The sequence below is a fragment of the Cygnus atratus genome, chromosome 1 (assembly GCF_013377495.2).
Source record: "Cygnus atratus isolate AKBS03 ecotype Queensland, Australia chromosome 1, CAtr_DNAZoo_HiC_assembly, whole genome shotgun sequence".
NCBI classification, from domain to species: Eukaryota; Metazoa; Chordata; class Aves; order Anseriformes; family Anatidae; genus Cygnus; species Cygnus atratus.
Window position 1 is genome coordinate 45951776 of NC_066362.1, and position 12245 is coordinate 45964020.

Sequence of the window (12245 nt, forward strand, 5' to 3'; positions counted from 1 at the left end):
ATCCTTCCATCCATAGCAAAATTCTGCCACTTCAACTAACAAAATAACTGAAAATAATGTTTTGGTATGGTGTCACAGCATCACTGCTAAAAAGAAGTGAGGTACGCTTTTTAGTTGTGACTACATAAAGTTAATGACCATAGACAAATGGGAGTTCTCAGAAACAATAGCTTTTGTCTATAGTAGCAAAGTGAACAAAATCATGGAATGAGATGGTGCTTGGAGTCTGTACTGTTAAACCGTTATGTGGATTTTGGCAAGGTTTACCCAATGACCAATGGATACCAAGCAGTACCTAACTAAGACAGTGCCCAGACATTGCTCAAGTTTTAGCCGAGGCCAGAGACCATTCCCAGTAACTGGATGTGCCAGCTGTCTTGAGAAGAAGGAGAGTATGTGGGATATGAGGCACGTAATTCCTTTAGATCCTAAGAATATTGCTTGGCCATTTTTATTTGCTAGTATAGATGTAGCAAAAATCACATAGGTATTAGTGAAAGCCTTGCAATCCAGGTGTCTGTAATTTTTTCTTTTTCCTGATTTACTCTTCTTTATCTTGACAAACACATTTATCTTTTAAGTGAATTCAACAGAAAGTTGTAAGACTTGTCTCTGGAAGAGTGGGATATGATTCAGTTTGTGGTTATGTAGGTATCCGAATGCAGACTGGATGCCATCTCCCATTATAGTCATTGGCAGTCTAGTCAATACAGATAATGGAGTACAGAGAGTAATTCAGCTGACTAGCCACAACATACGGTGTGTGGCATCACTCTCTAGCATCCATTGACTTTATCAAACTGATCTCTAACTATGGTGGGACATACTTGTTACCCTTTCAGATACCTAAAAAGAAATGTCTTAATCTGGATCTGAATCCCATCTACTGAAAATTTTATGGAAGTGAAGAACACCAAGGTCAATCATTATTTACATCATTTATTTTTCACGCTAAGTTCACCTTCAAGATGTCAGACTTACAATTAATTCAGCCACTTTCAGTAATCAAAGAAAGTAAGAATATTCCATAGTCCTCTCTTTCTCATGCTTTTTGCCCCCACATCAACATTTCTGGAGTTATTAATTCCTTAAACGCTGTTGTGTTCCATATTCAACCTTTCAATGTAACAGTCATTATCTTTTTAGTTGCAAAATGTCTGAAGTATGTATTTTAGTCTCTCTTTTTTTTTTTTCCCAATGAGAAAAGTAGATTTTCTTAGGTTGCACTCCTAATCTTGATTAGAATTTTATAATGATAGTTTAACAAATGCCAGAAACATGTAATTTTAAATTTTCAAGCTGCTGACTAGTAGAAGAATTGATGGGGATTTGAAATACACACCAAAATATTTTTCCTACTATATATGTATATCAAATACTGCCTTATTTTAGAAGTGATATTTTGAGATTTTATTTTATTGTATTTTATTTTACAAGAGATATTTTAGCCAATAGCAGGAAACTGCTCAATTTCTTTGCAAATTATGACGTATACTATGTTTGATTCCTTCTGGTGGCTCTTGGTGTCCATACAGTTCTACAGTTAAGAGTTTACATACGTACATAGACTTCTAGCAGGAATGAGATATATGTCTTTATCTTTCATGAAGTAGTTATTGAGATGCAACTGTTTGTGGGGTCACAGTTATTCTGAATAGAACACGCTAACTTAATGCCATGTGGATAGAGTGATGTGATCAACAGGACGACTTTAAATGGTAAGTTAGAAGAAGTTAGAAAAAGATACAGATATAAAAAAGGTCTTTTTTTTTTTCCTGATCCTTACAGAAACAGGCATAAAAAAGAGCTATACATTTTTAATAATCCACTATGAATTGTGTCAAGAAATATATTTTTCTGCAGTTCCTTTTTTTTTTTATGCTAAATTGCCTATAAAACTTGTTTCAGTTCTTAGGAAAAGACTTGATTTCCTATTATTTTACAAAGGTTACTATAACTCTGAAACTATTCTTGCAAGTTCCCAGAAATAAAAACAACACTCAGATCTATTCCTTAGAGACTGTCAGTTAAAAGGCATAATAGTGTAAATTCACTATTATTATAATGACTATAAAAAGAAATATTATTAACAATACTCCTGATAATACAGGTTCTTCATGGATTTTAATACCTATAAAGTAACTAGCTAATTCATTTTACAAAGTTGTATAATTTGTACACAATTCAACTCAGTAACAAATTAAAAGAGACACCATCAAATTAATAGAATAGCAACAACCTATTTTATTTTATAAATTTTCTTTTTCCTGGAATTTATGTGTAGTATTGAGTGGTTTGGGCTTTTTTTTCAACCACTCAGGATAAATCTGTCAAGTTCAAGGAGAGAATTGTTTTTTAAGAGAATAATAAATCAATTCATGTCATAAGTATCTTTTCTTTCTGTACATAAAAAAGAACCAAGCAGCATACAAAAACCATTTTGCAGAGAGTAAGGTTTTTGTTGTTTACAGTATTTTACCACCCAGTTTTTTTACAAGTTACTCTCTCTCATTTCAGAGCGTCTTTGCCATGGAGAGACATCTACTGAAAGTGATCTTCCTGAAGGACACCCCGCTGAGCAGTTTGCAGGTTTACTTCATGGATCATCACCTGCATGTGACCCACCTGATAACCCACTCCAGCTGTACAGCAAAACAAACCAGTGCAGTAGTCCACTGGAGAAAAACATTTTGAGCAAGAGCACAGTGCAGCAGATACAGCTACGGAAAGAAAACAACCCTGATCCTCCTGTTAAGAAAAAAAAGCCACAGGTTGTAAACAGAACCATATTTCATACTAAAACTAAACCAGTGGAAAACCATACACTGGTTGGCACATCAACAAGGATAAGTGAACAGTGGGTTATTACTACTGGAGGATTTGTTGAGCGAGCATGCACACTTGGGAGAATACGATCTTTACCAAAGACTTTGCTTGAAATGCATTTGTACAAAAATGTTTCAAAATCTGATTCTAATCTTATCACCCATCCTCCAAGTGACAAAAAAGCAAGAAGCAACTGGAGTGAACCTACACCAAATCAACAGTGCTCTAAAGGAAATTCTGAAAGAACACCTTCCTTCACATCAGAATGGGAAGAAGTAAGTTTTGATCATTTTTAAGAACAAACAAATATATGGTATTGTGAAAATACTGTTATTTTTTCCATTTCAGAGATGAAATAAAAAGTGAACTTCCACATTACAAATCCTGAGAGTGTATCATAGTCTAATGCATGGTAGTTCGACAGCTGGCACAAAATGCAATGCATTTTTATTCAAAGTGCTATACGTTTAATGAAATCTATTGTTTCCATAGTGAATGAGGTAATGCTATAATTTGTTGTGACATTTAAATTATTTTCTACTAAACCCCTCACCACTGACACTATTAAAATTGGTAAAAGTATTGTGGCTATGCCCATTATTTATATGTTTGCTAATTATTTCCCATCACAGCAATGCCCCCCAAGAGACAAAAGATGATGGCAGAAATGGAGAGTCTAAGATTTTAGGTTGATTATGCATTCCCAAACCCTCTATATATAATATATCCTCTAACTGGTGTATAGCCTGTGTACCCAATACTTGGCACATATCTTGTGACTTGGTTCTTGTGTGAAATGGGAATACCCTTGTAGCTACAATGAATTCAGAACTATAAAAAGAAATTTCCATGCTGAATTGATAGTACACGTGCTTGCTCATACAAAATTCTTTATTTTAGTTTTAGAGCTTGATTTAAATTAAGTTTTATACCTCTTTCTTCTAATTTATTTTTTTCTTTCTACTATACTACATTACAAGAATGTAAGCAATTCTTCATAGACATGAAAGTTGCCATCTTACTGAGGTAAATTAAGAATGCAAAATGTTTATATCTTTACTGCTGATATAGAGAAGCAAGCATTTCTCTTTAAGATGACTGTCATGGGGCTCTATATACATCTCCAGAGTGCCATTTTATTTCAGAAAAGCAGAGAGTTTGTTTGTGTGACTGTTTACTTTTCTGGGAAAAGGTTTCCAGCTCATTTAAATGTCTGGTTCGATAGGACATATGAAGGTAGTTTTTGCTGTAAAGGAGATACTTTCTCAGTGGAAAGGTACTTAGGATCAGGTTTTGATCCATTAACCTAGATATATTGAAATCCTGAAACTAGTCAGTTTGTCTTTTCAGAAGGTTTGATTGTTCTTAAGGGTAAGAAAAATGTAGTTTATCAAAAAAGTATGTATGAATTCTAAGTTGTCTAGATTTTCTCCTGTCACCAGTGACAAACACATAGTATTAAAAAAGGAGTCAGCTTTCAGAGTAGTCCTAATATTAAGCTCTGTAAAACTTGGTTCCCTGTGTCTGCCTTAGCAACACCAGTCTTTTCATTCACTTTTTGTATGTGTGTGTATGCCGTTCTTATGGAAAAAATAGTAGGTATAAAAGTTCTGACATAGTAAGTACAATGTAATTTGCAAATGAACTTTGGCATGAATGTAGCTCTTTTTCACAAGTGGTATATGTGGGCACAGCTATGTTTCATACCTATCCAGGGTCCTTGGAGCAGACAGAAAAAAAGGGAGCTAGGAAGTTCTCTGGAAATCTTAAATGAACAATTGATTTAGTACTTTATAATGCAAAATATATATATAATAATAATAATAAATATTCTTATGCATTAATATTACTGCTTAAATCGTGTTCTTGTGGTTCACAGCTATCACCAAATAAAATTATCCTATGTAATTAAAATCCATTCTGTCATATACTTTAATACATGCATTTTTCTCCTTTGTATCCACATACAGAAATGTCATGAAGTAGTTTCAAAGACTGAGATATAACTAGATGACCATAATCATTGGTACGACAGGAGCTATACAGTAGGAAAAGAAACATCAGTTTCAAGGTTTAGCTTTTGATGTGTACAAATATGTTGCAAAATAAAAATCAAAGTGGAGAAGTTAGTTGTCACCATTTGATTTTTGCCTTTTGCAGTCTTGATTATACTGTTGTTTTCTTAATGAAAGTAATTATTCCAGAATTTCATGCATGAAAAACTAAATATAACAATCATCAATTGTTTTCACTGTTCTCTTTTTTATAGATTGATAAAATCATGAGTTCCATAGATGCTGGAATTAATACTGGTCTGGGGGAAATGAACGATCACGTTACAAGTAAGGAAAACCAACTTAAACTCTTGTTTAATTTTGCCTTAGCTGGCTATAGGGAAACCATAGATATATATTGCGAAGTAAACCATTGTTTTGAAATCATTTGTAAGTATTTGAATAACCATGAACAGAATCAATCTTGTTTACTTTTAGAGAAGCATTAGGCTCAGTGTCCTGGAGCTGTTACTTTAAATAGCAATTTGGAATCATTAATATTGCTTTGAAATCTTAACAGAAAAATACTTTGTAACGAAGCCTTTCTACTAGGGCTATTTTCCAATCTTTTTCAGCTGAATTTTTGTTCGAAATGGTAGGACACTCAATGTATATATAGTCCAGTAGCTGCTGACACTTTTTAAAGCATTATATTATCTAACGCAGTTTTGAGCAAATATTTGGCACGGTACTGAAAATGTTGCTGACAGCCAGTGAATGGTGTTAGCAATGATGGGAAAATTTGCAAACCTTCTCTACCATGGTGAATTCTAAGAACTTTAGTCATGACTAGCTTGTTGGTGTGTTAGCATAAATCTGTGGAACTGTACTGATAAGAATTTTGGAAGTATTTTACTGTGTCTTTTTCCTAACTGGTGGAAAGAAAACTGACTTGCATGACTGAATAATTTGGTCTGGAGGCATAGTTATTTAAGCTTACCTCTACTAGCACATTCCTGCTAGTGATTCCATACAATTATATGTGTTTATGTGTCAGGCAGGACACTATGTACCTTATCACTTAAGATTTTTTTCAAAAAAGTATTTTAACAACCATTCATTTCATAGAGAATTATATCTGTATGGCATGAAACTCTTATCAATTAAATAGAGTTGACACAGCTATTTTAACATAAGCTGGACAATAACAAGGGAATCTAGGAAAATGAGAAAATTATTGATTTGAATGCAAATATGATTGCAAATCAAACAAGCAGATTCAGATTTTGTTTTGGAAAAAAAGTAGGGAGTAATACAATGAAAACTGCTAGGCATGTTATTGTGGCAGGCTTTTTTTTTTTTTCTTTCTGCAACTTGCAGTGTCAGTATAGAGAATTATTCACAGAGAAACTTTAGGTTATGAGATAGTAATTTCTGAAGATATAAGAAACTCAGTATTTGCTTCTTATTATTTTTTATCATGATAGTGCACAGGCACCACACAAAATCAGGCCTCTGTTAAATTGTGCAGCAAGTAAGAGCTATGAAAAGGAGACAAAAGCTACAGTATGAGTATTCAAGTTTGCATAACTTAGTGAGTCACCAACCCTGGAGGTCTTCAAGAAACATGTAGATGTAGAACTTAGTAGCATGATTTAGTGGTAGACTTGTCAGTACTAGGTTAAAGGTTGGACCAGATAATCTTAAAAGGTTTTTTCCAACCTGAATGATTCTATGATTCTGTAATTCTATGATATGCAAGCACTACTCCAACCCTTCCTTTGACTGACCACAGTTGTTTTTGTTTTGTTTTGTTTTGTTTTGTTTTCATGTAAGATCAAAAAGAATCTCTCAGAAACACTTGTCATTAGGCATTTTGTGACTTCTTCTGTACGCATTATTTTTCTTGTCATTCAAACATGACATTTGATTCTTCAGTTCTTTCAACTGGCGGGAGATCTACTCTTTTCATTGCTCTTCTTTTTCCAGAAGGGACTCTTAAGTCACAACTTTTCTATTCAGTGTGCAGCTGCCTGCAAACTAACATTTTTTCCTTTCTGTCATCTAATGGTCTTCAGCTTGTTTAGAATGATAATCTGATTTTGCTCTTAATGAAGGAATCAAGCTATGTACTATGAATCAAAACAAAACTACATTTCTGTAAATATAATCAATTTTGCTGTACATGCAAACTGTAATAAAAACATTTATTTCTGTTACAGAGCTAGCTATATTAAGCTTTGCATATATGATTTCCAGTTTTCATTCCTTTATGCCTTTCCAGCTTCAGTCAAACCCAGTTCAGGCAGCAAGCAATAGAAACTGTTATAATATTATGATATCAAATATTTGATTTGTAATAATGTCAATACATTTGATAAAACACAACATTGAATGCATTATAAAATATAAAATCATAAATTATAATTTAATAACTTATAAATTATTAATTATAATATGCATTATATCTAAGATTCTATACTTAAAGAACATTCTTATTTTGTATTAACAAAGTAGTATGGTTATCTAGCAGAAAATAAGGAGTGTTTATTTCACACAGCAGACTGGGTTCTGCTCCCACTCAAACTGAGCCTAAATACAGTGATATGTGTATATCTAATAACATATTTTACTTGACTAATGTTTTTAGCTTGTATTAATTACTACTTGCTAACTAGCACAAGACAATAAATATGTCTTTCTTACTGATAACGTAGCAAAAGAAATTTTTAGATAGGTCTTTGGCCCTAATGAATGAGTTGGTTTGAAGTGTTCTGCAGTAATTCATCTCATGCGCCTCCTATATAAAATATATTTTATTGGCAAAAAGCGTCTCAGGTGCCTCATTGTTTCTCATGGGTCCTGCCTCTGCCAACATTCAGATGTTGGCATTGTCTGGATCGCAGTGCACTTAGGGTTTTATCTGCCCAAGTGTTGTAGTGCTAAGAACCTAAATTCCATCTCAGAACTTGCCATACACCTTTTCTCTTCTTCCTAGCTCTGTGCTAAGCATAACACAGCCAAACATAAAGAACTGGTCTATGCTTAGGAAGAAAAATTAAGTAACGTATGATCAAATAATCAGAAATAACTATCCATTTATATATAAATATAGGGGTTTTGTTAGTTTTATTTTACTATATGTGTAAAAAAAATTAGCTAGTAGAAATTAAAAATAATTAATTATTTAATATTCAGACTGTATAAGTCAAAAAGATTTCTCTTCACATAGAGCTGAAACCAGCTAAATTATTGAGCATTATAAAAAGCTTCACTTTTCTTGCTAGCTTTTTAAACAGTAAAATTTCTGATAATACTGAAAAGCAAATGTAGCTTGATATGCAGTTCTTCATTTTAGTATTTAATTAGTCCCGTGTTTTGGTGTTATTATGAACCATTAATGAAAACAAAAAGAAATTAAATTTAAGCACAAATATTCTTAATCTAGTATGCATTAAGAGCTTTTTGTGTTGCATAGTATCCCACTCAGCAAAATATATATATGTATATATTTGAGAGGAAATACATCACAAACTGATAAATCAATAGCTATATTTTGAATTAATAAATGATGACATCTTGTGATGAAATCCTTGAATGGATTTACAGGAACTTTGGGCTGTATTTTCCTAATGGTGAAATCTAGGAAAACATCATTTAAGTTTTCAGAGGAATCCCTTAAGAAGCAATTAGAGAGGCAGGGAAAGAAGAGAATCTGAACTGACTCAGTATATCATCCACAGCATGTATGTGGAAGCAAAAAATATTAATCAGAGCTTTCAGTTTGTTGGCAGTACAGGTACTCGAAAAATAACTTGATACTAGAGAGGCTGCTCACTGCAGATTTCTTCTGAGGGCAGGTGGCATTCCACACCTGAGTAGCTCGCAACTGAAATCAAAGCCAGGAGTGCTGACCAGGGAGCAAGTAATAACTAATCTTAAGTAGAGATTTAACACATGAAAAAAACATTTCTCCATAGCCTATAAAACCTTCCTTGCTGAGAGGAGATATAAGATGGTGTTGGCTAGTGACCTTCTACTATAAGTGATATGGAGACATCTACACCACTTGGAACTTAGGTTACGGCTGGTGTGTTTCTTCACAGGAGCCCAAATTTACCAAGTTGTAAAGTATCCTATAGATCACTATCATATGATAAACATTTACCTGGATCCTAATAATACCGCCAAGAATTATTCTAAGTAAATCAGAAGTGCTTCATAGGTCTCTGTGACAATGGATGAAATGGTTGAAGATTCAAGATATATCATCTATCCTCTTCATTCTTAGTCAAGTTACACCTTATTCTACACCCTAAATATAACTGCATGAATTCTATTATGAGAGAAAGGAAATTAAGAAATGTGGTGAGGACAAAAATCTTCATCCTAAAATAAAGCAAATTGGACGTTGCTCTAACCCCTGAGAAAGATAGGATTACTGAAAACAGGATTAAAGAAGTGACTAGACAAAAAGTCATGGGTCAGTTTGCTGTCTATCTTAGCTGTTAGTATACTAACAGAAGAAGAATGAGGAACAGGTAAGAATTAATGGAAGAATTAATGAGGAATAGACAAGAATTAATTGAAGATAATGACAAAGCTAGCATTGCAGAGAATCTGTCATATATACTAGGTTAAAAGTCCAGTCATTTAGAGGGTATAAATTCTTCAGGAATATGAGGAAGGGGAAGGAGAGAGGAAACATAGGCTTGTGTTTTAAAAATATGTTTGCTTTGAGATCTTTAACATAGGATTAGTTTAGAGCTGTTGAATGTCTGTTGGTATGCATGAAAGCAGGGAAGAATATGGTGGTTCTTGGTACATATCTGAAACAATAGAACTTGATAGTAATTGGAGATTTAGTTATCATGGCAGTTGTTGGGAAAGAAATTACATTGGCAGGCTACCCAGGAAAACATGTCTCAAGAAGGTAGATGTCAATAAATTTAGATAATTTATTTAAAAAAAAAAATCTCTAGGATGCAAGTTAAAGAGAAATTTGCCTGGAAATGTTCAAGGCAAGGCTGGATGGGGCTTTGGGCAACCTGGTCTAGTGGAAAGTGCCCCTACCCATGGCAGGGGTGTTGGAACTAGATGATCTTTAAGGTCCCTTGGAACCCAAACCACACAGGTGTTGGACTCAATGATCCTTGTGCGTCCCTTTCAACTTGGGATATTCTATGATTTGAAAATATTACATAAGAAAATAGATGCAAAGTTTTAGGCTGCATTTTGCTGTAGCTAATCATATGAAATCCTATGTAGGAGATATGTTGTGGGGATTTCTTTTTCTTCTTTGTTTTTTACCTACTGTTATGAACACTTCATAGCGGCTTGCCGTGCTTTCTGCTCAGCTGACTATATTTGCACTCTCAGCAAATTAGTAATAGCTGATGCTATTTTGCCTGATTTTGCTACTAGACGCTGGCTGTTCCTAGCTCCAATTCAAGCAAAATCAGGAAAGGTCGAGGAAACCAGCATTTGTACACGTGAAACCAACACTTGAGCAGTCATTTTCCTTGACACCCGTCTGGATTGCAGCTGCAAGGGCTGCAGCTATGGCTGTAACTGGGAAAGGTCCTCAGCCTCCACTGGGCCTCAGACCCTTTGCACAAAGCAGAACCACCTTTTTGCCTTTTAAAGCTGGTAGTAGTTTATAATTAAGGGAATTGTTGGGCAACATCAGGGCTAAATGGATGCATGCAAATAGAATATGTAACCTTATGTGGCTGTCATACTAGGAGACTCCAGCTGAGCCCTTACCCTCATGCCTCTAATAGCAGACTTTGTCTCTGATGGTGAGTCTGAAGACTTGTCTAATTCTTTAAAGTTTCTTGGCGGCACCTGTAAGAAAGTGGAGTTTAGCAAGTAACCCATTTAGGACAATGGCCCAGATTGCACATCAGACAAGACTACTGCTACTCTGTGTTTCTCTGAAATTTGTGGGTTCTTCAAAAGAGCACTACTAGAGGCATAAGTATAAGCTGCACCAATGTGAAGAAAAAAAGTCTCAATGACCAGCTTAGTTAAATTGTCATCCCTTCTTTCATCTTAGAAATAACGAGGAAGATTTCTCTATTTATTAAGTATAGTAGAATAATGCAAGCATGAACAGACAAGTCAGAATTGCCAAAGCACTCAGTCAGATGCAACTAGCAAGAGAAATAAAGATGTAATATAATTATATTGGGATATTAATAAGGAGAAGAAAAACAAAGAAATCTTTGGCACCATAAGAGGTACCATAAGAAGGGATAAGCTGCTCATAGTGGGTGCAGAGAAGGCAAAATGTGTAATAACCTTTTATCACACATTTCCTGAAAAGGTCATTGGTGAGCATATGGCATGCACAGCTAATCCTAGGGCTAGAACCTTAATGGTAGATAAAGAAAGAACAGGTTTTATAGGTTAGGTATCTTTAAATTGATTTTATGAACTTCATTTTGTGTTTCTTAACAGTGCGCAATGATTTTAGACCCATTTGTTGTTTCCTGAGATAATTCTTGGGAAATGGATGAGTTACCAACAGACTAAACGACAATGATGTAAAGTTTATCTTTAAAAGAGGAGAGGAAAGAGAATGTAAGGAATTATTTTCAATTCATGGAAGAGTTGCTGAACAGATGAACTATTAAAGTATCTAGAAAATAATAGTGAAATAAGTAACAAACATGAATTTGTCAAGAGCAAAACTATTAAAGCAGTCGTCTAATGCCCTGTTATGAGCAGATATCAAATTTTGTAGGTGAGGAAAGAGCAATAGATGCCCAGTATTCTAACTTCAGCTAAGCTTTTGACATTGTCTCATATGTTTTTCCTGTAAGCGAATTAAGTAACCATGTGTTTTATGAAAATAATGTTAGGTTAAACAGATTAATCTTATCCTTAATGTCTAAATTTAGACTTCCACCATGCAGACTACATTGAATACAACTGAGCTAGTTATACAGAGTTAGATAAGCGACCATTTCTTCAGTATCGTATTCATCATCTAAATGTCTGTAGCATAGAAAATGGCACTAGACGTATCTAAAAAGGGAGCCTAGAGGACCTCCTCAGATGTAGATATCTAAAACTATCTGAAATGAATCTCCATCTCCTCCACAGAACAATATTATAAGGGCAAATATAAGGTGGGGTTTAATAAATGGAACAGCTGTGTGTTTTTTCTATTTTTTTTTCTTTTTCCAACACAGTAGATACTTCCACTGATCAGTAACACACATTTCGCAAAGGATTTAGAAAAGCTAATATGTTTAAATATCAGCCATCTGCACTTCTCTGGTAAAAGAGAAGAAACACTTCAATTTCATATTTGCTTTGCCTAATTATAAACATTTTTTCTGGAATAAAAAAAGGCATGGTTAGCAGTATTTCTGTGTTAGCTAGAGCCCAGCAGCTTTTCAGAGATACGTGATTCAG

At 34.3% G+C, this 12245-nt stretch overlaps 1 protein-coding gene across 3 annotated transcripts in view; it reads left to right on the forward strand.

The window, feature by feature from the left end:
* The window catches only part of ANKS1B (ankyrin repeat and sterile alpha motif domain containing 1B), a 439810-nt gene that overhangs the window by 215035 nt on the left and 212530 nt on the right, over positions 1–12245 (forward strand). For all 3 annotated transcript variants that reach the window (XM_035551795.2, XM_035551794.2, XM_050708106.1), the window contains 2 exons: positions 2518–3101; positions 5096–5168. In XM_035551795.2, coding sequence (XP_035407688.1) covers positions 2518–3101; positions 5096–5168 — 657 coding nt within the window. The remainder of the gene's footprint in view (positions 1–2517; positions 3102–5095; positions 5169–12245) is intronic.